Source organism: Crinia signifera, chromosome 1 (assembly GCF_055691185.1).
Source record: "Crinia signifera chromosome 1, ASM5569118v1, whole genome shotgun sequence".
NCBI lineage: Eukaryota > Metazoa > Chordata > Amphibia > Anura > Myobatrachidae > Crinia > Crinia signifera.
This window is the reverse complement of record NC_139217.1, coordinates 316,574,748-316,602,407: the sequence shown is the minus strand read 5'-3', so window position 1 is coordinate 316,602,407 and position 27,660 is coordinate 316,574,748. Positions and strand designations below refer to the sequence as shown.

Genomic DNA, 27,660 nt, shown 5'->3' with positions numbered 1-27,660 from the left:
CTTCCAGATATATTGTAAGTTATGTCTATAATAAGATTTTCTACATTTTAGGAGTTATGAGGCTTCATAATTCCTTCTTTGCCCCAGTTTAGTACTCCAGATAGATTTCCTCCACAGATTGGGCAGTATTCAATGCTCTTGATACACAGATTTTTTTCGGCGAATCAGCAAATTTTTTCTCTGAAAATCATATTCGACGTATTCAATGATCACTGTTTGCCGAAAGTGAATAGTGAATTCCGGCCAATTCACTGTTTCATAGTCGCTGCTATTGGCTTCTGTATTTCTATATATTTTTTTTGCATATTTTGCCAAAAGTCTATTCAATGCCAAAATGGAGAACTGTGTTCACTGTTTTTTTTTTTGTTGAAGTTCTCCGTTCTGCTTTCGACATCTTTTTTAGGTAAACTGAAATTTGTACTTATAAAATAAATGTTTTAGATTCATTTTTTTTTTTTTTTTTGGTGTCTTCCAAGTCAGTTTTTTTTATTTATTTGAAGGATCTTGCTAATTTTGATTTCTGTACAAGCACCACATTAATATATTTAGATTAGATTTTTTTGTTTTATTTTTCCCCCCATTATTTATGCAGGAGGCGGGGTCTCGCTCATTAAATATGCACTGCGCTGGGTCCCGCTCATTAGATATGCACGGAGCGGGACCATCTCCGCGCATACTACTAGTACTACTACTGCTGCAGCCCTCCATCCCGCTCCGCAGCGGACGCCCTGTCCCCCACCTGCCTGTGCCTGCCTGTGCAGCGCAAAGAGTCCACCATCCTGCATGCCGCCCCTAATTTCGCCATCAGGGGCAGCAAGCCCCTGAGGCATTGAATACGGTGACCGGCAGGCTGGCGGCGAATGAAGCTGATGGGCGTGACAGTGTATGCTGCCCCTGCGCTCGCTGGAGCATTGCATACATGCCATTGTGGGATAATAGTGGGCCAGGATAGTGAAGTAAACTTGATCCATCTGTATGTAATGTCTTAGCGTGGTAGCCAATCAGGTGCAGTGTTTGGTACTTGTTTCCTAACACGGCGCCCATTGGGTCCCATCGCATACCTTAAGTTAAGGTATGTGATGGGACCCGACCGACCCGATTTCGGGCTTTTTTTCACCTTTCCCGACAATTGTAAAATCGGGTCCATTATAATGGCATGCGATGCGACCGACCCGATTTTACATTGTATGCATTGTACTCCATGTTAAATTCCTATGTAAAATCGGGTCCATTGTATGGCCCACCATACCCGATTTTTGATTGTATACCCACCCTGATGGGTAATTTGTATGTGAAAAGCCCCCCCATTGTTAACGCCACCCCACGATGAATGCCAACCCGAAGTGTGGCGAGCGCAGCGGTACGCGTCCTCCGACCTTTTCATACCCCCACTATCCACGTCGGCGTGGAGTTGATTTTATATAGTGTGTCGAGCGCAGCGATCCACCGAGCCCGAAGCGTGGCGAGCGGACACGTAATACCTGTGAAGTCATGCGCGTCCCCTCGTGGGGCTCGCTGCGCTCGCCATGCTTTGGGTCGGTGGCTCGCTGCGCTCGCCACACTATAGAAAATCAACTCCAAGCCGACGTGGATAGTGGGGGTATGAAAAGGTCGGAGGACGCGTACCGCTGCCCCTCGCGTGCTCACTGCGCTCGCCACGCTTCGGGTTGGCGTTCATCGTGGGGTGGCGTTAACAATGGGTGGGCATTTGACCCATAAGGGTGGGTATACAATTAAAATTGGGGTCTGGGGGCATTTAACATTGGGTCCAATGTAAAATCGGGTCTCCGGGACCATTTTACATTGGTTCCAATGTAAAAATCGGGTCGATCGCATCACATGCAATTTGGTTGCCTGCGATGCGATCGACCCGATGGATACAATTAAAATTGTTGGCGCCGTGCTAGGAAACAAGTATTCAGTATTTTACTAATTAACTTGCCCAGGACTATACTATTAGCCCAGATGCTGGCACTTAGAGGATGTTGTTTTACCTGGCAGATGAAACCAAGTTACAGATATGTATACCTGTTTCCTGCAATCACTACTGCAAAACTAGATTGTCTGCTTTTCACTGATCCAATGGGTTAAATTTAGAAAGATGGAAGTTCTAATAAAGATGCAACCAATCAGATTCTACATAATTATATAACATCTTCTAGAATATAATAGATATATACTGATTAGTTGCTATGGGCAGCATCTCATCTACAATAGAACTCCCATAATGCTAAATTTAACCAAATTATGGTTTTTTTTTTTCACGTTAAATCACAATAAAATCCTGGGGGTTTGTATTCAAAAAATGACCATGGCTAATCAGTTACCCCACACAGACTTTATTAATACTTTTAGGGGTATCCTATTAGCCCAAATCATTTTCAGCTAGCATCACAATTTAATCCTAATGGTGAGTATCGGTCTACCCTATCATAGGAAAATGCACCCGATTGCCTGATAGCGTGATCCGAGATAAGTCCCTGGAACCATGTGTTATCACGTGTCTGGACACCAGCAACGGGGATAACAGGATATCCCCCAGAGAACCTATTAGAAGTGGTAAATTACCACTTCTTATAAAATATCCCCTTTTGATTGAATATTATGTTTATCCAACTGTCCTCAAGGTAGGTTCGAAATTTTGTAAAACACATTGCTCATCCTTCTCGCCTTTGCAGATATGACATAACAAGTGTTATGCTGCACATACACTTGTGACATTTTGCATGCAATCATTCGATTTCGACCACAACTGGCCGATAAATTGAATGATTGTATGCACAAAATGTGTACCATTCGACGCAATGCGCGGGCACGCCGTTCAAATGTCGGGTCTCACGGTCTTATGTCCTGCACATAATATTTATAAAAGTACAGGAGCAATCGCATGTGGTTTTTAACCACATGTGATGCTCGAATGCAATCTGCTGGTGGGGGGGCAGAGGGAACGCTTTTTCAGAGGCGTGGGGATGGGGAGAAGGGGCCAGAGAGGCCACTGGCGGTGTCAGAGACTGCGTGCAGAGGGCGGCATTGTAGCTGTAGCACTAGGGGGCTGAGGGAGTCAGTCAGTGGTGGCGGTGGTGCTCTTCCAGCACCCGATGTGTCATCTCAAGTGGATGCTGTAAAGGGGGCACTTTTAGCACCACAAGATGCGATTGGGTTCGATGAACATCGCACTTCGATGTCGCATCGAGTCCGATCGCACAAGTGCAGCATTAAGGGGTGTACACACAGTGAGATTTTGGCAGGAGATTTTGACTAGTCAAAATCTCCTAGAAGGTTAGCCAAAATCTCCCAGTTTTTCTCCTGCTTAGATATCGACGCTTTGTTATACTTGTAGCACACATTTTGTACAAGATTGCAGCTATCTATTTTAAATAGTTACAGTAGAAATGAACATACTTATGGATATCTTGCTTTTTGTATCCACATTCAAGAACCTTGTCTGTCAACTATTTTCCTCCTGTGGACAAGGCAGAAGTGAAAACACAGAAATAATTGCCCAGCTTGGTTGTACAACTGCTGACTACTATGACAAGCTTTTGAAAAATGTAAGATCATTTTATTATTTATTATATTATTATCATTGAAATGCTATCAGATGAGCTCTAAAAATAATCACATGCACTATGCAAGTTTGTGTCATGTACACATTTGGATTTTTCTTGTCATTCTGAAGTTTGCACTAGCAAGCTACATGTCACCAGTTCTGTTCTATCACCATTTAATATAAATATGCCACAAGATAAAGCTGTAGTTCAAATGCAATATTATAAAATCTGTGCCAAAGACCAGTATATGGACACTTTTTTTTTACTTTTTACTTTCGTTAGTCCTTTGTATACTAATTTAGTCTTTTATATATGTTCACGTTATGAAGCTTGTACAGTAACATACATAATTGCTGGCTTCTAATTTATACGGTTCAGGAAGTCCATAGAAACTTTTTTTTTTTTAAGCTGTGGAGATATAAAACACATACTTTAAGGATGTTAAGAAGTCAGGCTGGCGTTTACACAATCTATATAACCCCATTAATTGTCTCCACTTTTCTTTACAGATCATTTCATCACTGGTTATGCATCTTAGAAGAAGTCAACCAGATACAACTACTACTGAGTATGTGGTATTTGAATACTTTGAGTTAGAACCAAAATGCATGGAATGCATAGGTGGTGTTGGGAGACTTTTAGTATACCACCTTCTAAGCAGTGATGTAACCCTTTTAGTGCTAACATCACTGTGAGAGATGTTTAAAATACCCGCTAAAATGGGCAGAAGCATAGGGCACCCTCTATCATATACAGTCTTTTCCGCTCAGCAGCATATCATTTCTGAAACATCAATACCATTGTCGTAAATCGATTCATGTCAGAGAGACTTGAGTGTCTCTAGGCGTTAAAGATGAGCTGCTCTCCTGGGATGCTGAGGGCTCAACAGTAGCAAGTAAGAATACAACTGCTAATTTATGCATGAACAGATAATGTTGTCTGGATCGCTATGATACGTCTGCGTTTTAGCTGACCAGTCCCTATTACCACCCCAAATGCTATCCTCCTGTCACTCAGTGACTCATGCCTCTGTGCAATTGCAAATGACTCGCTGTGAGTGCGCCCTGTGGCTCATATGCATGCGTATTAAGAAACCATTGACTAATGTGTGTACAATAACTTCTTTGCAACGACACCTGATTGAGTCTCAATATTTAAATTGTGAGCACCATGATAAATAATTTGTTCCTTTTATTTGCTCACTTGGATAAAAAAAATACAGATGTGTTAAAAAAAGTTACATTTAAATTACATTTAAGTGCCATACATAGAAAACGTACAAAACGGAGTGTAAATAAGGCATACTGTAGTAATTGCGAAAGGGTTACCAAGGTAACTCAAGCGTCTCGAAGGAGGTTTGAGTCAAGCAGTCACTTGGGGGAAAGTCAGTTCCCAAAACAAGAGATATACTAAAAAAGAACAATCCAATAGCACTAAAAAATATAAAAATTCGACTGGATCAATTGAAATGTAACAATCTAATTTATTAATTGGCAGTATAAAATCTGGTAAAATCAATAGATAATATTCATAATTAGAACACTTGGAGGATACCTATAGATTTCTAAATGCTGCTTGTTCCTAGAATGCTCTGTTGGGACCACTGGAGGGCTGCTACAGTTTGCTTTTCAGCTTGAACCAGCTCAGCTTGCCTTTATCTCACCAAAGAACCCACTTAGTTACCCTTGCTTGGGATCTGGACTTTACCTGCACTTCCAGCTGCATTACTGGACTCTATCTTATCTGCACCATCATAAAAACACTGCCTGATCCATCTGAGTTTAAATTCTCCTCCAGCGGCAATAGCTCATCAGTCCGGATTAAAAATTGGTGACATATACATTCTAAAGTGGAGGAACCAATTTTTGGGGGTTCTTGAAGGTGTGTACACACGGTCAGATGTGCCTTAAGATGCGATCCATGATCAGATCGGGATCGGATCGCAAGGCACATCCGATTTGCATACAATCTTGAATATATAGTGCAGATCTGCACTATATAAGTCAAGGGAGCCAAGACTTTCTGGCTTGCGAAACGTGAACGCGCATCGGATCGGGATCGCAAGGGTTAAAACCCTTGCGATCTGCATCCGATGCCGATCCGATGTTGACTATATCGTCAACATCGGAAAGGAAATCGGACCGTGTGTACACACTATTATACAGCTTATCGTGAGAACTGAGCATTCTAGGAACCAGCAGCATTTAACCAGCTATATGTATCCTCCAAGTGTCCCAATTATGATTATTATCTATTGATTTTACCTGTATTTATACTGTCTATTAATAAATTAGATTGTTATATTTCAATTGATGCAGTCAAATTTTAATATCTTTTTAACCCTACTCTATTGTGCATTTTTTGGGATACCGTAGTGTATAAGGGGAGGGGTAAAACAAATAGAGGGGAGATCCCTATTCATATTATAAGATTTGAGACCAGGTTTTAAGAAATTAAGGTTAAGGGAAGTGTGATAGATCAAGGGATGATGTTTATAAAATATGGTCATTGCAGGAGTAGTCTTGGAGGCAGGAATGAGATTTGGTAATCAGCGGGGAGAAGAGGCATCAGTCACCAGCTTACTAGAGATGCTGGGGAAGTGTTGAGGGAATTGAGGTTGGAAATTTAAGTGGTAGGAAATAAGAGATTTGCAGGTGAGGCTGACTAGTTTAAATTGATTTATGGGTATGGTAACATAGACAGATCATCAGGATGGAAAGATCAGGCTGGTATAAGCAGAGGTAGAAGAAAGAGAGGGTTGAGGGGAAGACCAAAATGTTTTGGTAGTGTTGATGAAGTGGAAGGGGCAATTCAGGCAATGTAACTGAGGTGGAACTGACCGTGTGTATTAGTATTAGAACGCAGAAAAATGGATGGATGATGAACTGAGGAGGTGATGCAAGATTGGTGATGATAGTAAAGCTGGCCATACACCTAAAGATTATTGTCCAATCTGGCTGGTTGGAACAAATATCTAGTAATAATTGAATGTTTTTCAGTTTTGCAGCATGTCCAAGCAAATGGTCAACTGTCATTTGCGCCTATAAGTTTTAAATTCCAATTTTTATTGAAATTTATTTTTGCATATATAGCATAACGACAAACACCCCATAGACATAGGAGGACAGTTAGGGCAAGAATATAGAACTGCAAAATAAACACGAGCAAATATAGCAGATATATGCATTCACATGAAGATGAGCAGGGTATATGTGTGTGTGTATGTATATATATATATATGTGTATTTATATATATATACAGTATATATATATATATATGTATATATATATATATGGTGATCAGATTTGAAAGCAAACTGCGGCACTCCAGGGTCTTGTATAAAATATCAAAGTGGCATTTATTACTTTAAATGCAAAAGATCCGACGTTTCGAGGATCAAGTCCCCGTTTTCAAGGAATGGTGTAACAATGGTGTATGGTGCAGTTCTTACCTAAATAGGGTGTCCCTCAAGCCGTCACTCCACCTGTTCCCGGTCCGTTCTGACACTGGGACCCGTCTCGCCGGAAGTCTCGCGACCGGAAGTGGTCATGATCGAGTCCGCTTCCTGGTTTGCTTTGGAACGCAAACGCCAGGGTTGCCATGGTGTCGGGGAGACTCGCTCCCTTCCTGTTTAGCGTCTGATAAACTTGTAGCCATTTTGAGTGATAGTGTTAGGACCTGCAGAAAAGTGGGGTCCCGTGAAGGGGGCTGCAGGCTTAAATGCATTGATCAATTCATGAACCAAATCTCCACTATTTATTATCAGTTAATTTAGTGTTTGCAGAGCCCCTATAATGTCTATATATATATCTATCTATCACTTGGACACAGGATATCTCCAAAACACATTTATGGTACTTCATTCCCCGAAGGCGCCATTCGGGCATGACCAGACAAAAGTAATATATAGTGTTTAGTGAAATAGTAACTGTATACTAAGGTACGCAGTAACCTCCCATTCAGTATGTATCACTTACATGCAGTTGGCAAGAAAACATACATGCCCAACTGCCCAAAATGAAAAGGAAAAGAAATCCCAAAGCAAACCTAACCCAAACCCCTTACCCTTTATAACCTACCCCCACTAACTATACTATATCTTAAACTATACTAACCTAGATAACCCCTCCCTCCCTGATTAAAGAAGGTTGTAAACCAGTGGTTCTTAGCTAGACCAATATAATAGCCACATACCCATCAGTATGGAAATCTCACTTTATAGCTAATCTATCCCAATCTAGTTAACCCCTTCCATAAATTAAAGGATAACGGCAATATGGACTGCCTTTGACAGTGGACTTGTAGTATACAGTAGGGCAGACCTAACCCTCAAAGAACAAGCAGAAGAGTAATCTAAGTTGTACAAAAACTTAGAATGCAAACATAAAAGCAAAATAAAAAGGATAAACACAGTAGTAGAAAATACATATCAGATAGGCCAGGGTCTTAGTAACAGCAGAGCCATACATGTATGTCTTCCAATAATCTGGCCAATATTTAGCATCCGTATTGACCTATCGTACATGAGAAGAAGCAGGAGAACATTCAGCACATGTTTTATCATGCACCTGAGGATATAGGCATGGAAAGCAGTAATATTGTGATATGAAGTCCAGAAATGTACCGCGAAATCTAGGAGATGTATATAGGTTCTGAAGTTAGACCGAGAAAGTCTCCTGGAGAATAAAACATTCTGGAACAGTCACATAGCAGAGGTCTGGATGGGACCATCCAATGGGAAGCAGCACATCATCAGGGACATTAAGCAGCATTTCATCATTATATGAAATAACAAAAGAAGTTACCGTACCGGCATCGGGGGTTATTGAATAGATTTGGGAACTCAGGCAGTAAGCAAGGCACGGGACGTATAATCACAGAGGCTAGGCTACATTTTCAAGTTTATTGATAATCTTCTGTGTAGAAGCTTCTATGGCCTCAATGAGCAGCCGTATAGTATTAGTGATACCAATAGTGGCAGTGAAATTATACTTTAGAGAAGTTCAAAAGGGAGCCCGTTGATGGCTAGCACACTACAAAGACACCACTGCTAATAAGCAATAAAGATGAATTATCCAGACACTGATTTGGCAACATATAGGGCAGTATTCAATGTGAATACTGGCGACGTGCAGCGAATCCTGTTCAGGATTCGCTGCACATTTGCCACTGCTCGCTGCGTTCCGGAGCCTCGCCGGCTCCGGTATTCAACGAGTCAGGGGCTCGCTGCCCCTGACCGGCGAATTTGAGCTCCTGCGGCGGACGCCGCAATGAGCCTGAGGACGGTGGCAGGCAGGGAGATGGAAGTCTCCCTGCCTGCCAAAGAACGTTTGTGGGGGGGAGGTGGGCTCACCGGGTGCCAGGCAGCACAGGCTGCCCCCCGGGGGTGCCAGCAGGGGACCGGGTATATTCAATACACCCGATCATGCATATGTAATGATTGGGTGAAGTGAATATATGAATATCTAATGAGCGGCTCGGCTCCGGCCCCCTGCTGGCTGGTCTGTGTAAAAAAATATTTTTTTTATTAAATATATATTCATGTGCTTACAGCACATGAATAAAAATAGCATGCCCCTCCTCAGAATAAAATTCCTGATTTTTTTACACCAATTGTAAAAAACAAAACACTTTATTTTAAAAGTTCACCTTCCACTTCACCATAAAAAGATAGCGATTGCTACTCGGTGAATCATGGCGAAAAAAACCTTGAAATGTATTCGCCATCTGGTCATTGAATAGGGTGATTCACCGTTTTAGTCAGAAATTTGCGTTACAGCACAAAATCGCCATAAAAACCTGGCGAATCAGCCTCATTGAATACCGCCCATAATATAGCAGATATAAGCAGGCTCCGCTCAGAGGTATGATATGTAACAGTCCAATATACCGGGCTAATACAAGAAGGGGGTTTAGCAGGTTCAGGAATCAGGTGTAGCCCTGTAAACCAAGATATAGTCATATATCCTGCACTGTCACCACTCACTTGCCAGAGGTCCCACAAGTATAGAATCAACCCCCCAGGGTATAGTGCCCAACTGGACAAGAGGTACAGTAGTCAGGTGAAGGACAGTGTAGGCAAACGAGCGCCTCTGTCCCCAAGAAGGCCCCCCGACAGCACAGCAGGAGATAGCCGGAAGGTACAGCAGGGCATTCCCAGAAGTTGCTGTCCCCAGGAGGGCGCCTGGACAACAGTGTGCAGGATCAAGCTGGAGAGCTCACCACAGCTGGGGATGATGGATCTTGCAGCCAGAAAGTCGTTGAGATGCAGGAGGCTAGCCAGCAACAGCATGCATAGATGTGCCCGTTGGGGTGAGAGTGCGACTCCCCAGCGCGGATGCACACCCAGATGCCTCCAGCTCCAAAATGGTGCGGGCACAGGGCCCCAGTCACTCGCAGTGCGGCTTGACCCACAGCGGGTCCTCCGTCCAAGCTCCTCCACAGGAAGAGGTCAGGAAATTTCAGGTAGATTTGGGTATCAACAGCATAAATATAGTACTGTAGACCAAAAGAAAGTACTGTACTGACAAGTTCACCAAGTCAGGTTGTTTAGAGTGAAAAGAGTAGGGGGCCTAGTATTGTACCTTGCTGGACCCTACTGCTAAATGTAACACTTTCATTGTGTTTCTATTAACATCATTTGACTACATTTCTTCTCCCCTTCTAGGTGGTCCTTCTATCTTTCAATATTATACATACATCTGTTTGCTTTCCATACTAGTCATTCACACATAGCGAAATGTGCTAGTGATCTGCGCTAAATAAAAGATCGCTATCGCTCGTACCGGAGAGATTTCAACTTACTTTCTAAGTGATTGGTCTAGATCTTGCCTGCATGTGCTAAAGAACCCGAGCTGGCTGTATGGGGTGCACACATGGAGCGGTTTGTGCCTAATTTTTAAGAAATCTAGACAGATCACTTAGAAAGTAGCCTATATTCGCCCTGTGTTTATGCCCCATAACTCTTAAGGCTGCGGCAGAATCAGAAACAGAATCCACCAACTCCCTACCACATTTCATGTGTAACATACACACATTGAAATGTATGTGTTCAAATGGGGTCATCCCGATGCATTAGCATGCTTCGGTAGAACCCAACGGCTGTGGTCGCACATAGGAGCCTGTGAGCAGACTCCTTGCAGCACAGCTGGTGCGGCTGAATGGGGCTCGCCGCACCTCTATGTGTCCGCAGCCTAAGTTGTCATGTATAAACATGAACAGTATTACTCAAGTCTGCACAAAACTTACAGTATTTTTTTCAATGTACAAAATCAGTTATTTTAGTCTTTTCCCTCACACAGACACTGCATCTATATTCTACCAACATGAGTGACTTTTTTTTTTTTTGGAAGGTCAGTCAAACAGATCATTACAAGTAGTTTCAGTTACGCTTGTTTGTCTTCATTTTTTTCTGAATTCAAAATTGTTACCCCATATTATTACTTCATGCTCACTGATCAACTTTTATACATTCATATATACTTTTACTGACAGGTTTAAGCCATCTGACATGATAGTTGCATCTATATAAGAGAAAGTGTAGATGAAAATATTCATTCATTGATTCATTTATTCGTATATATATTTTTCAACAGGTTGATATCTGAGCAGATCCGCTCAGTATGTGTGATCTGTACTCCCATCCTGGCATTGCCTGAAATAGTACCTTTGCTGGAAGCATTACTTCTCTATCACGGGCCTGGGCCAAACGAGATTCTCGATGAGCACTTTCTAGAAACTTTGAACAATGCAATTCAGAGGTAAAATAGACACATTTGGCAGTAATAAAAAAAAATTACAAGAAAACACATTTGTTAAAGTTTATCCTGACCTGCATTAATAAACCTTTATTCCTGTAATCCATTTTTAGTTCTTGGGCTATTTGCTTTCATTTTGGGAAAAAGACACACCCTCTTTAAATTCGTGTGATAGCTTTATTAGTAATACAGGTTGAGTATCCCGTATCCAAAATGCTCGGGACCAGGAGAATTTTGGATAACGGATTATTCCGTATTTTGGAATATTTTAATATTTCAATGATGTATTTTGAAGTATCTTGCATTTATGCTGTATAAACACATAAAATAAACACAAATATATTTTATTACGACATAAAATACACACAAATATATTTTATTTGTTCAAAAAACAAGGTTTCAAAACATGAAACAAAATTTGTGTACTATCTCAGATATTGAATTTGAATGCCAAGCAATCATTTTCTTTTACATATATAGTGCCAGTTACATATCATGTCCTCAGTAGTGCTGTTACATATGTCCCCAGTGAGTTTTTAGCTAAACAAATTTTTTTTTCCACTTTCTGGAAAGTATGGTTTTCGGAATAATTCGGATAACGGATATTCGGATACGGGATACTCAACCTGTATTTCGAACACACTTAGATATCTCCATTCTGCCTCCTTACAGGAAACGCATCTTAAATGTCTCCAAAGGGCATACATTGCGCCTAATCAGAGAGCACATATGGTTCCAGATGATTCTGGCTGTTGTCTTAAATGTAATATAAGTAAAGCAGACTTGTTTCATAATTTTTGGACATGCAATAAGGTTTCAAGATTTTGGCTTAAGGTGGTGGAATATGTCAATCAAACTTTTAATATTAAAGTCAGAAAGCAACCGAATGCATGCTTGTTTCTTGACTTTCTGGAAAGTATGGTTTTCGGAATAATTCGGATAACGGATATTCGGATACGGGATACTCAACCTGTATTTCGAACACACTTAGATATCTCCATTCTGCCTCCTTACAGGAAACGCATCTTAAATGTCTCCAAAGGGCATACATTGCGCCTAATCAGAGAGCACATATGGTTCCAGATGATTCTGGCTGTTGTCTTAAATGTAATATAAGTAAAGCAGACTTGTTTCATAATTTTTGGACATGCAATAAGGTTTCAAGATTTTGGCTTAAGGTGGTGGAATATGTCAATCAAACTTTTAATATTAAAGTCAGAAAGCAACCGAATGCATGCTTGTTTCTTGACTTTAAACACTGGCCCTTGGGCCCAGAGAAAAAGAGAATCAATGCGGTGATATCCATCATATTAGTAATAGGCAAAAAACAAATCCTTATACACTGGATTAAAAAAAACAGCACCTTTATTATCTGCAGTTAAAAATATGGGTACTTGTGTATTATCATGACGCCCGATTTCATCTAAATAGCATACCATATCGCATCCGATTTATCGGCCGATTTGCAGCCGTTTTTTTTTGGGCCGATTCGATCTGCGTCCGATTTTCAGCCGATTTGCATGTTATTCCATCCTTGCACACCCCCAGGTACTATGCGATGGTATGCGATGTGATTTTCGGGAAAATGCCCCTGATTGTACAATTAAATATCGCATAGAATTGCATGCCAGCAAGTGGCATGCGATGCGATGTGATTCGCAATGTTAAATGCACCCCCATTGTTAACGCCACCCCCACTATCAATGCCAACCCGAAGCATGGCGAGCGCAGCGAGCCCGCGAGGGACGGCGGTACGCGTCCTCCGACCTTTTCATACCCCCACTATCCACGTGGCGTGGAGTTGACTTTATATAGTGTGGCGAGCACACGCGGATTACTTTACATGTATTCCGCGTCCCCTCGCGGGGCTCGCTGCGCTTTGCCACGCTAAAATCAACTCCACGCCAACGTGGATAGTGGGGGTATGAAAAGGTCGAAAGGACGCGTACCGCCGCCCCTCGCGGGCTCGCTGCGCTCGCCACACTTCGGGTTGGTGTTGATAGTGGGGGTGGTGTTGACAATGGGGGTGCATTTAACATTGTAAGCACCAACCAATTTCGTGGGCGCCGTTATAATACACAAGTACCAAAATATGTTACTTCAAATCTTGTATTTTGAAAGAAGAGCAACACTCCCTGATGTGGAACAGGGGGTACATAAAATTGGGAGAGATACATTGATAGTTTGGATGGAGATACACAAACATTCATTTACAAACTTTTTGAATCAACTTCATAATTTTCATATAAACAATTAACAAGAGCCCCCTAAGGAGATGATTTTCCTTTTGCCTTTATTTAATTGATAAAAATAGATAAGTTTATACCCTAAAAATCTAAATAAATGAAAGTCTTTTATATTTGTCTTGTCTTCCCCCCCTCCCACATACTTCCTCTCCCCTTTTTTCCCTTTAATGTTTATTGTTATTTAGGAATGATATTTAAATATTCGATCTCAGGAGAAATATAAAGTTATCCGGGAAAGTTTCTTTATGTAACTTGCCTTATGTTCTCGACACTTAGTAATGAGGAACTCATGTTATCTCAAATTTGTGAAAAATTTACTTTCTAATTTGTGAAAAACAATAAAAATATTTCTCAAACAATAAAAATCAGCCAAATGATAAAGTATGAATTCCTAAGTGTAAAACTTGTGACATAAGAGGTACAATGCTAAAATGTTGAATATATATTGAAAAACAAAAATGCATGTAGTAGGTCTGAAAGAGCAAAAAGAGGGTATGGATTACTAGTTAGCATGGTTGGTGTAGTGGTTAGCATTGCTGCCACTCAACACTGAGGTTGTGAGTTTGATTTTCACTAAGGACCTGTTTTTATGGTACGGGTATGGTCGCCCTGTGTTTGTTTGGGTTACTTAGTGGGTGCTTGGGTTCCCACAATTCAAAAACAGACTAGTAGGGTAATTTACTCTAGTATATGTGCATGTGTGTGTATGTTGCAAGATATATAGTATGTAAATAAAGGAAATATGTCTGTAATAATATTGTGAATACAGATTCTTTAAGTGTTTAAAGGACACCTGGCACATCATGCTGCAAGTTTTACAACTCCGTTCATTAGTATTTTACATGTAGTGCCCTTTTTTTACCACCAGATGTCATATTGAAGCAATCAATCTACTCGTGCACTGGAAATTTCCCAAATAAATATTCTCTGCACCAGTGCTGACAGTTTGGCCTGGTTTGCACTGAAGTAGTGGGACAACACATATTGGGCCTTATTCTGGTTGCAAATGAGTTTGCACAGGGACATGCGCATTTTTGTGCATGTCCATATGCAGGGTGCGTGCACCCACAGCAAACAGACTGTTCGCTGGGTGCACGCATCCAGGGTTGGGGGCGGCTTCATTAGCATATGGGAACGCCCAGCGTTTCATGGGCGTTCCTATGAGAACGCAGGGTGTTCTCATGCTAATGAGGCCATGGTGTGGACGGTGGGCAGCTGACCTCACCGGATGTCAGCTGCCCACCCATTTCCTTCCCAGCGTGCATGCATATGTAAGTGACTTGAAAGTTACTTTTATATGCATGCACCTTCCACATGGGTGGTGCCAGCTCTAGGTAATCCTATACTAGAATTGAATCAGTGATAGAGGAATTGAATCCATCACAATCTCATGAGATAACATAGATAGATAGATACACACTGAGGTTCAGTGAGGATCATTCTGCTAATGAATAACCTTCTTCACTAATTTTTCTGGGCCCTATGGGCAGTATTCAATGAGGATAATTCGCCCTGTTTCACGGCGAATTTGTGCTATTTTAGCATTGGAAGGTGATTTTTTGGGGGGGTCAGAGAGCCAATCACCCTATTCAACGTGCACTTCTCGCCGTCTTTCTAAGTGATTTTCGCCGTGTCTCACCGTGTAGCAAATCGCGATCTTTTAATGATGAAGTGGAAAGTGAATTTTTAAAATAAAGTGGTTTTTTTGTACATTTGGTGTCGAATTTTATTCTGTGAAGGGGCATGCTATTTTTATTCATGTGCTTATAGCACATGAATATATATTTAATTTAAAATATATACACATAACAGCCAGCAGGGGGACGAGAGCCGCTCATTAGATATTCATATATTCACTGCTCCCGATCATTACATATGCACGATCGGGAGCAGTGCATACCTGGCCCCCTGCTGGCTCCCGGGGCGCCCACCTCCCCCCCACATATGTTCTGGGGCGGGCAGGGAGACTTCCATCTCCCTGCCTGCCACCGTCCTCCGGCTGGGGTTCACACTCGCCGTCAGGGGCAGCGAGCCCCTGCGACGTAGAATAGGGGGATAGCAGGGGGACAGCGAGGCTCCGGAACACGGCGACTGTGCAGCAAATCCTAAACAGGGTTCGCTGCACGCCATGAATGTGTTCATTGAATACTGCCCTATGTCTAGACTACATATATGTTACCAGCTATAATTCCTGGGTTTTAAGTGTAACCTAAAAAAGGAACTGCATAAATTGAAGTGCCCCATAGTTCAATGCTATCAATTGTTAATTGATCTTTTATGCCCCCCCCCCTGATAAAGTCCTAACGGACAAAACGCGTTGTTTTTTCCTCATTCGCTGTTATTCCAATTATGGAAGAATTAAACAAAAGTGTTATACCATTGTGAACCATTCTGTGGATAATCATCTTGACACCATGATTTAAGTGTTTAAATAACAAAAATAAACATTGTGTTTCTTTTTAAAAATTATTTTAAAAAGTAAAGGTTCAATTTTATGTTATAAATTGTTGTTTACTGTCTCACTTCTATAGCTTTAATTTTATTCCTTATAGTGTGTACTCATGGTAAGATTTGGCTTCCGATGTTCCCGATATAGTGAACATCGGAAGCCATATTGCATGCTTTTTTAGGGCTTGAGAGCCCGATGCGCGCTCCCGTGTGAGCGAAAATCGGCAGGCAAGACTATATAGTGCAGATCTGCACTATATAGTCTAAATTGTGCCTCTGCACTATATAGTCTAAATTGTGCCCCTTGAGTTGCGAGTCCCGGGGCAATCTGATAGCAGGATCTGCCGTGTGTACACACTTTTACAGTATTTATTTATTATTTATTTAATAACAGTTTCTTATATAGTGCATACATATTACGCAGCGCTTTACAGAGAATATTTGAACATTCACATCAGTCCCTGCCCCATTGGAGCTTACAATCTATATTACCTACCACATGTACACGCAGACATTCTAGGGTTAATTTTTGTTGGAAGCCAATTAACCGATCTGTATATTTTTGGATTGTTGGAGGAAACCGGAGTACCCGGAGTAAAACCACGCAAGAGAGTAAAACCACGGGGAGAATATACAAACTCCGCACAGTTAGAGCCATGGTCGGAATCGAACCCATGACCTCAGCGCTGTGAGGCAGTAATGCTAACCATTACACCATCCGTGCTGCCCCAGTACCTCTTCTTCCACTAACAGGGAGGATATATAGTAGTGCAGCTTTTTTTCCCCGTCCCCTCAGTGCCTCCTTAAATTATTTGTTCATTCATATATAAACATCTATTAACCATGGCTGCTGATAGACTATTGCACTGGATCATTATCGCTGTCACTAAGATATGGACTAAGTACCTGGACTGATTAACTGCTAATACAGAGGATAATGTGTCAGGTGTATGTTGATAGTAAGTTAGAATGTGTTGAAGAATAAACAACAGTTTAGTTATAGGCTTTTAAAGCCTATGCAAAATACATTGTTGCATTACTTATTGTTATTGCAAATTACTGTTGCAAGTTATTGTTATATTCCATGTAGATCATGCTTTATTGAAAATAACTTGTTTTCTTTCAAGGGCTCATTGCTCCAGTATAACAACATTAATTCTGTATTGTCTCATGTATTAAACAAATTAGAGTTGTGTAAACTGGAAGCTTGCAGCAGGGCCCTCTTACCTCCAAGTCTTTCTGTTGTTACCCAGTTTGTTTTATCACTGTCTACTATTGTAAAGCGCAACGGAATCTGCTGCGCTATATAAGAAAATTTAAATAAATAAACTGTGTTCAATATATAGCCATGACATTAATGGGAGGAGAGTTTCCCGAGCCAGTTGAGATGAAGACAGAGTTAATATTAACTCTACTAAATCCCTGAAGAGAAGGGGTGTGGTACAGGGGTCCGACAGTTGGGATCCCGACAGTCATTAGCCTGACATCGGGATCGCAACTGGCCGGACCCAGACAGCATGGTGAGCGCAACTAAGCCCCTTGCGGGCTCGCTCGCCACACTGCGGGCATGGTGGCTCACTAGGCGAGCCACCTATTCTATCCTCCCTTTATGGGGGTCGTGGACCCCCACGAGGGAAAATAGCCGACGGCCGCCAGGAACCCGGCTGTCTGTGTTTTGACAGTCGGGATCCCGACGTCGGGTAAATGCCTATTGGGATCCCAACTGTCGGGACCCTGTCCGGCACCCGAAGAGAAGATGTGTAGGAGCAGTGACCAGGGGGTTACATAAGTTCCTTTCCTTTGCTTGACTTGTTGCTATTTTAGTCTATAATAGTATATGTGTGAACATATTTGGAGCTATATTTTTGGCACAATGAGTTTGTGTGCTATGCCCCAGGTTAAATGCTATTAAACCCTATTTTACGCCTGCTTCACATTTCATTTACATTGACCGCTCCCTTGTTTATTTTGTGTAAATGATGAGGTTTTCCACGTTGTGTAAGAAAATGTTGTTTGTCACATAGATGAAGCCTTGTATACATTGTATTTACAGCACATTCCACAAACGAATGCACAATTTAAACAACTGGGTGGTCCTAAGAACATTGCCTTATGTTCTCAAGGTTACGTTGGTGCAGTGAATATGATATGCACTGCTCACCAAAGCATACAGCTCACAGTATAAAAGCAAAGCTAAATACACCAGGATAAAGTATCATTTGCATCATCAAAATAGAATTAGCCAGCTCAAATGCCCGAATAAAATGTAAAAAAGAAAGTGTTTTGTTTTCATAAAAAAAATGTATTTAGTTTTATAACATATTTTACGTAGTTTGTGTTAACATCGGCAAAAAGTAATGACTTGGCGCATTCAATTAGCAGCTATTTAAAGTGCTATATAACCAATGGGTGAATATAGACAAAAAATAAAAATACTAAACAGTGCTAGTGCTTCACTGAGTTATGAATGAATAGGATACTGCTAGCTTAAACAATTCATTTTAATAATATAGTTCATAATTATTTATCTACAGTTTCTTATATAGCGCAGCAGATTCCATTGCCGTTTACAATAGTAGACAGTGATAAAACAAACTGGGTAACAACAGACAGACTTGGAGGTAGGAGGGCCCTGCTACAAGCTTACAATCTATAGGGATGTAGGAGGGAAACACAAGGACAGGCACCAGTAATAGCATAGCAGTCCCACCAAGTTACAAGTCCAGAAGGGAAGCTATATAATACCTAAGTGTCTCAGAGGGTTATGCGTGTGGTACTTAAATATGATAGGCTTGCCTGAAGAGGTGAGTTTTCAGGGAACACTTGAAAGTTTGGAGGCTAGTGGAGTGTCTTATTGTGCGTGGAAGGGCATTCCATAGGGTGGGAGCAGCCTGATGAAAGTCCTGTAATAGTGAATGGGAGCTAGTGATCCGTGCAAAAGAAACGCAGATCTTGAGCGTGGAGGTCGAGATGGGAGATATTTTGTGATAAGTAAAGAGATATATGCTGGTGCAGCATGGCTAATAGCTTTTTATGCAACAAGAAGTGTTTTATATTGAATACGGTAAGATACAGGCAACCAATGAAGGGACTGGCAGAACAGATCAGCAGACGATGAGCATCTTGCAAGGAATATCAGCCTAGCAGCTGCATTTAAAATGGATTGCAGTGGCGAGAGTCTGTTCTTGGGAAAACCAGTTAGGAGACTATTGCAGTGATCAATGCAAGATATAATGAGTGCATGGATAAGAGATTTAGTATTGTCTTGTGTGAGATATGGTTGTATTTTAGATATGTTTTTTTAGATACATGTAACATGATTTGGAGACAGATTGAATGTGGGAAAGAAAAGACAGTTCAGAGTCGAGGATGACCCCTAAGCAACGAGCTTGTGGGGTAGGGTAGATTATCAAGTTGTCAACAGTTATAGAGATATCAGTATGGTAACTGTTCTTGGTTGGTGGGAATATAAGTAATTCCGTTTTGGAAATATTGAGTTTCAGTTGGCGAGAAGACATCCAAGATGAGATGACAGAGACATTCAGAGACTCGGCCAAAAACCACTGGTGACAACTCTGAGGTTGATAGATACATTTGAGTATCATCCGCATTTAAGTGATACTGAAACTCGAAAGAGCTGATTAGTTTAAAATATATGCATAAATGGCATTAAAAGAATGATGAAAACATAATATGAATGTAAACTCCCATTTGGAGTATACCACACTTTAATAGGACCTGATAGGGTATGGAGAGAAAGCATTGACCTGGTCAATTGTCCAGCTTGGAAAATTATATCCATATAGGTGATCTCCTGGATTGTGCAAGGTATCCACAATAAAGATTTAGTGGAAAGGCAATTCCCTGCAGGTAATGGTACCTGGATGAGTGGTAAAGCACTTTGAGTCCTTTTGGTAGAAAAGTGTTATTTAAATATCATTATTATTATTATTTAATATGCTGGTCTGGTGAAAAAAAAAAAAGGTCCTGGGTGGGTTGGCAATGCAGGTAATAGAGGCTCAGGCTCAACGCATTTCAAGGTGGACGTCTTCCTTAGGAGCAGAATTCTGCATATAGAACACAAGGAAGGAAAGCATTGTCTCCATAGCTTCATACTTTATCTATTAAAGGCCCATACATAGTGTTCCTGCCAGGCTATTTTAGCAGTGCCCTGCTAGAACAGCCTGCTGCCTATCCCCGCCAATGCGCACGGGGAAGCCCAGAGCCCCTTGTAGATGGCCAGCGCTTCTCCAGCAGTTACATCGGCGGGGCCTGGCCCGCCCCCAATTATGATGTTAGTTGGGCCTTTCTCCTTTGATGACATTGTGGCCTAGGCCCACCCCCTTTGACGACATCGGGCCCGGTCCACCTCCTTTGATGATGTCACTTGCCCGAACCCGCCCCTTTTCATGATGTTGGGGGGCCTGGTTCGCCCCTTTCATTCTGCCCCCGCCCTGCCCTACCCAGTTCCGGGAAGGAACACTACATACACACTAGGCAATTTTGCGCTGAAAGTAGTATACTTTTGGTGTTTATATCTACTTTCAGCTCAAAATCCACCAGTGTGAATGGCTCGGCGCTGATATGTGCACCAGCATCATTGCCGGCCGCCGTTGTCCATCTGCAGCTAACCACTTTTCACAGTCGCCTACTACAGAAAGGGGTTCAACCCCCTGAACATTGATAGGACGGGTGAAAATCGCTCAGTGTGTATGCACTGATCAATTTTCCTCCTAGCGATTTTCACATCATTGTTCCTCATACACGCTGGGCAAAAGCATCCAGTGTGTATGAAGCTTTCTGTCAGTAATCAGCACTCAGAGAAAGGACCAACTTAAAAACAATGTTTCAACATATTGAAATTGGGTCATAATTTGAAAATCATTTCAAGGTGATAGGTAAAATGAAAGCTTGGTGTGTAGCGAGATGTCCTCCAATGTGTTGTGTTGTCATCCACAATCCAGAAGCCCCATACACACTAGAAGATAAAGTGAAAAAGATCTTTCAGAAAGCCCATTCCAAAATATATAACTTTATCTTCTAGTGTGTACTACATGCTGTTTTTTTCAGCATGTGCATCCACGATTTTCATTATTACACAGTTGTAAGAGATTGGCCCCAAAAAGTAAATTAGTTAACAGGACACCATAGAAGGCTGTTCCTGGTCATAACCTAAAGCTCTTAAATGGTGTCAAATTGTGTTTTTTTTTATTTGTTTTTTTTTATTAATGGAAAAATTATAGCTTGCCTGGGGTTTTTCAGCATAGTGAAACCTCTAGATTAACTTGGAATTCTTTAAGATTAGCATGCACGGACGGTTTAATGGGTAGCATTACTGCCTCACAGATTGAGGTCATGGGTTAGATTCCCACCATGGTCCTAACTGTGTGGAGTTTGTATATTCTACTCATGCTTGCATGGGTATTCTTACCATATGCAAAAATATACGGCAGATTAATTGGCTCCAAGCAAAATTAACCCTACTGTGAGTGTGTTTGTGTGTGTATACAGGTACTGATGTGAATGCCCAAATATATTGTGTTGCAGAATGTGTGTGCTATATAAATAACTGGTTATAAATAAATTCCTCTAATCTCATCTTTATGGAATTTTAAACTACTTTGAAAGAAAAATCTTAAGAAAACACGCCCAGCAGCAAATTCATTATCTCATGTATAATATACGGAAGTGTCTGCATACATCTAAACCTCCATGCTTTATAAATCTTGTTGCACAGGACATACAATACTTACGGACCCTGTCTTAAATGTTATGCACTTATAACCTGTATACATAAACACAGATGTACAATGTTGTATTTTTACGCAAAGCAATGTCTTAATAAAAAAGTTTATTAAAAAAAAAAAATAAAAAAATCTTGTTGCACATAATTTGTGACACATAGCCCCGTGTGACTCGGTAGAGCTCGAGCATCTTTGTGTGTTACATTTGCAAATAAATTAATGTATCTTATTAGCAAAACAGAGCAAATAGAATGAACAAGCAGCTTCTGCTGATTAAAATGCTGCATATTTTAATCATCAAAAGCTTTTTGTCCAATTTGCGCTATGACATGGCACAGCTGGAAGTGGTGTTTACTGTGAAATGAGGCTAGATGTATGTTGACTCATCTGTGTACAGCATACACACATACCCCCACCCCTATGCTTGTCTCACATCCTTTTACCTATTTTTCCATTTTATGGAGAAACACCTAAAAAAATGAATGTTTTTATTAACCTAGATATGACTATAAATATGTTCCTTATTAATCAGTAGGAGGATGTAAAAGAGGTTCTGGACAAAGTTTTAAAATAAGTGTTTCTAAGGTATAGAAAAGGATGCAGCAATTTTTAAGTATATGGGAAAGTGAAACAGAGGGAAGGAATGGCTTGTTAAGAGTGAGCTCATAGTTTGTCAGAGCAATTGAAATAAAATTTCCACAGCTAGCCGAGTACCACATTATATCATACAATTTATGAGCATGGGGTTTGTATTCCACATTCATTTTAATATTTACAGTGATTCTAAATACTGTAAAATAATGTTTTATACTGCTACAAAAATAAACTATTTTTATTTAGTGGAATAAATGATATAAGTATAGATTTGTTCATCTATTGAAATAAAGATTTAAACCATTATTTAAAGGGATAAACTAGCATATGTTTGGGTCCCTGGAGATGTGTTTTTGTAACATAATGTATATAGAGTAACAGGCTGGAAATGTCTTTCTTCATTTGTGATGTTGTCCATCACAAGAAATGATTACTTTTAAATTGGTTTGTGTTTTTCTTACAAATGAAGGAAGAAGATTGTGCTAAGTGAATCAGCAGTATTAAGCCTGTGGCTTCGTCATTTGCCAAGCCTCGAAAAAGCTGTGCTGGATCTATTTCAAACATTAATTGCCCTCCAAAGCAAATCATTGAACGAAATGGAGCAGATTATAAAAGATTCATTCTTGGTAAGTGCTCCACTCACAGCATGCAGTAGTTTATATTTTCATGAAATGATTTAAAGACTATTTGCATAATTGTCATTAATGTGTACAATACCTTGGGTTTTATTCCCCCAACATACATTGTTTTGTAACACTCATCTTTATCTTTGAAGTGCTCAACATAGTGATATGTATATCAGAACTGTACTGAAATTGCATTAAGTAATGGTGCTAGGTGTATTGGGCAGTACGGATGTTGTAATGGTTAGCATTACTGCCTCACAGCGCTGAGGTCATGGGTTAAATTCCCACCATGGCTCTAACTGTGCGGAGTTTGTATATTCTCCCCGTACTTGCGTGGGTTTACTCCGGTTTCCTCCCACAATCCAAAAATATACTGGTAGGTCCTTTTCTGGAACTACAGCTACTAGCTTGTGTATAGTTTTTATATAGAATTTCAGTTCCTGCAGCCAGTAACAACAGATGCATCCCTCTACATTGTTGCTGCATATAGCATTGTACTGCAGTGGCACGCTGCGCTCCTTTACATTGCTGCCAGATCCCATTGATGTGAATGGGAGGTTCTCCCATTCATTTCAATGGCATAGAGGGAGTGGGCGAACACCTGCTCCCTGCTGTGCTTCTACTTCCTTGCTGCACCCTTATTCACTAAAAACCAGACCTAAGAACTGATTCCCCACTGCCTTCCCCTAAATCTAATTCTCTCTAAATTCAGTAAAAAATCAATCCCAAACATGAATTCTCCATACACTGTCTAAAAAAGTACAGCCTTGTGGCTGGTCACGCAAAATAATTAAATTGCTCCAAGGCACTTTAAACAGGAGCTACAACACAATTAATTTTCCACCTTAGTCCACACACACATATTATAACATGTAACCAAATGCCCCCACACACAAAATTTATCTCACATTGACGCACGTCTGGTTCAGCATCTACATTGAGTACAACCACCTGGTTGCCTTTACCAATTCTTATGCAGATCCCATGTGACAAAAACCCTATACTGTATACAGGATAGATTATGCAGGGTACTTCAGAAATTTACAAATATGCAGCTTTTCATTATCGTATTTTAGGGTGACTATCTGCTTTTTTTTTTTGCTAAAGAAGTATTACGTCACCCCGAAACATGCATTTATCCCACTGAGTGGTGGGTTTTGCTGGGGAAAGACAAACCTACCAGCAAAACCTACCACAGAGCGTAGGGCCACCCTTTCTGTCGCTCCCCCTCATCTCCGCTCCGACGATCGTAAGGTGGAGCTGCCGGACCCTGCCTCTGCCCCAGCCGCTGTTCATAACAGGTGGCAGGCTCAGGGATGTACGGTGCGGCTTGGGAGGATTCGAGCGGGCGAACTCCCGAGTCAGCCCGAGCAGTGCCGCACATCCCCGAGCCTGCCGGGGAGAGGTGAGAGTGAGCGACAGGAGGGGAGAGCAGAAACTGGCGGTTGACCGGACAGGTGATGCGCCAGTGGTGCACATCTGTAGGCACCACTGGTGCACACCTTCAAATTGGTGGTATGGCTGGAAAATTTCCAGGACAGCCCGCTGCGGCAGCGCAGCTGAGCTAGGAAAATTTCCGTCCATACCACTCAAGTGGTTAAGAGCTGCATATTTTGAAGAAGTGCCATGTTTTCTGTACCCATCAGGGATTTTCACATTGGATATATTCAATCTTTATTAGATCTCTCCTTAAGGAATTCTATTTTCATTTTGCAATTAACTAATTTATTGTAATGCGATTGAGTGTCTTGCTTGAACAATGTTTTTTGCTTCACTGGCTCATGACTGTTATTTTTGTTGGTACTGTAGTTTGATTATATTTTATACATATATTGGAATAATATCCTTTTCATATATTACTTCCTTTCAGAGTTATTTTATTGCATTAAGGGACTAAAGCTGAGTACACACGGTAATTTTAGCAAGCGATATGCACAACAACAATATAATTAACAATATTATCATGCATATCATCTACAGTAGTTTGTAACCACTATATCGTTAACCATGCACACTGCTGCCGGTTGTTAAAGATCCTCCTTGTTGTCTGAACATGCATTCAAATCTGACAACATCGCCAGTGAGTGCAGGTTTGGCGAGAGGTAGTGTGACATCACAGAACAACAGTGGTTTACCACTAGATCGTTCGTCCATGAGTTCAATCGATATCGTTAATGAAATAGTTTGCTAACAATATTGCCTAGTGCGTAGCCAGTTTAAGAGGGTTTTAATTTCCCTTTGCTAAATTTTTGCAAGAAAAAAAGGGCTATTGTTATTTTTACCTGATGTTTTAGCTTCAGACTATTCAATAACAGATGGAGTCACATCCATCTATCACACTGGTGCTCTTGAAAAACCAGTCTTGGCTCGCCATTAGTCGAGACGGGGACATGCAAGCATCTCCCATACTTGTGCGACCATTGCCGCAAATGGGGCCTGCATGGAGGTGGCTACCTCTGTATGCACAGTATTTTTTTTGCACAAAATTATTTCCATTTTCTAATATGTTATACTAATAGGCTCCAGCATACATTCCTGGAGCTATAAGACTTCATGAAAAAAAAATAGGGCTGGTTATAGGGGATAGTTCTTTATTTGTATCTGGCACGCCTAATAAAATCCCCAATAACTGTCAGCATTGGGGACAATTGAATATCCCTGGGGTGGGGGGCTCAATTAACTGCAGTAAATGACCACATCTAATATGTAGCAAACATATTAGAAAACCTATCTAATGTATAGGTGATCAAATAATACTGTATGTGTAAATAATCAGGTAGTTTTAGCACTGACTCTTTTCTTGATTGCTGTTATTACCACATAGTTGTAATATGCCTCTTTTTTTTAGGCTAGCTGCTGTTTTGAAAAATGTATTTTAACTTTATAGGTGGAATATCATTGATAATATTGATCTGTTATTAGAAAATCAGTGTCTGATGTAAGTTAGATTATCACGTTTGCTTAATGACTTAATGGTGGATAATGCTCGTGTACAATGAGCGCCCTATATCGGCGGGATAGAAAGATATTGTATATGTGTACACTGTATGTAGTTTCATATCATGGCGGCACTCAGGTTTCAAAAAGACTGCACAACTGGAGTCCAGAGTGCTGGATTGTGATTGATATATATATGTATAGTAGGACCTCAAATATATTGTCCTGTTACTACAAAACTCATGTTTGCCTGCATATTGCATTAAAGAAAAAGTATTGTGGAGAGGTTTATTGTGTTGCATGAAATTAAACATAGCTAACAGAATTGAGCTGTCTGGCGTCAGTATAAATGAATGCCAGTGTTTGTGTGCAAGCATGTGTTTCTTATTATATGTGTGTGCAAGAAAACATTTGTGCTGTGCTCCGTTGTCCCTCTGTGATCCGTTCTCCGTCTATCTCTGGCATAATTAAGTCGCAGAGTTACAGTATGTGTGATCTCCCTTCTCTGCTTGCCTGCTCCGCAATGTATGTAATGATAGGTGAGTTGGACAAAAAGCATTTATTTAATTTTAATGCGCCCTTCTCTTGTACACCGTCAAGACAATGACAATTTTTTGCAACTGTAATTCATGAGCAACCACACAAGAGAAATGCCATACCTTTATTTTAGATACCCCTAAACCATCCCATTCAAGTACCTTTTATGTCTAGATGTTGCACCCCTTTTATCGTTTAAGAATGCCTGAGGCAGCAAGATAATGCTTAACATGCAAGGGACTTTGCACTGTATACATTTATTTATTTTATTTTTTACCCGCTATTTAGTACAGTGCACACATGTTCCTCAGCACTGTACAGCAAATATTAGTCCCTGCCCCAGTGGAGCTTATAATCTCTGGTTCACACACAAAGCTGTGAAATTTGCTGCTTAGCGTGTGCTTTAAACGCCGCCCGCCACCCACATTGGGAATGTCCCAGCATGCCTATGAATTGACATTTTATATAAACATCCATTTGCAGCTTGTGTGCAGGGAGGAAATCATTCGAATGTCGCTGATTATCGAATGATTTCTACAGTGCACACAGATCTAAGACACTCTCTGGTGTCTTAGATCTGCGTGCTCCCTGTATGGGAAGATGACATCAGCTAACATCAGCTGCCCGCCCCCCGCACCCGCATCATCGCTGAATCATCATGGGAATGCCCAGCTTTTTCATTAGAATGCCCATGAAAAGCTGGGCATTCCTATGGGTGCAGCCCCTTGCTGCTGCCCCACAACCTCTGCCCTCACTGCCCCGTGCCAAAGGATTGGCGACTATGCAAGTCGCGAAGTCCATTCACCCAGGGACCCTCCACATGCGCATACACAGTTGTAAAACATCGCTCACCTGTGCAAATGTGTGGGGAAGCGATTAATTCAGAAGGACCCCCTCTATTCCCTAAAACAGTGGTTTCCAAATTGTGTACCTAGGCACCTAGGGTATCTTGGGATGCTTGCAAGGGTGTTTCTGGTTGTCAGTTATGCTCAAAGTGATAGGCAAAATCAGTGCTGGTGGCCATCATAAAATATATGGACAATTAGAACCACAGCTATGTTCCCCACCACAAAACTGAACCTGAGCACAATTTACTTAATTTTTTTTATTTATCCATAAGAAACTTTTGGACTAGGGCGCCCTGGTCAAGAAAGTTTTTGGACCACTGCCCTACACACACACAGACATTCTATGGCTGTTTCTAAACTATAACCTAAAC

General features: G+C 41.0%; 1 protein-coding gene across 4 annotated transcripts in view; it reads left to right on the top strand.

Moving 5' to 3' along the window:
- Positions 1-27,660, top strand: part of FANCC (FA complementation group C) — a 152,803-nt gene that overhangs the window by 77,022 nt on the left and 48,121 nt on the right. For all 4 annotated transcript variants that reach the window (XM_083186765.1, XM_083186773.1, XM_083186791.1 and 1 more), the window contains exons 5-8: positions 3,438-3,551; positions 4,061-4,119; positions 11,148-11,312; positions 22,811-22,967. In XM_083186765.1, coding sequence (XP_083042891.1) covers positions 3,438-3,551; positions 4,061-4,119; positions 11,148-11,312; positions 22,811-22,967 — 495 coding nt within the window. The remainder of the gene's footprint in view (positions 1-3,437; positions 3,552-4,060; positions 4,120-11,147; positions 11,313-22,810; positions 22,968-27,660) is intronic.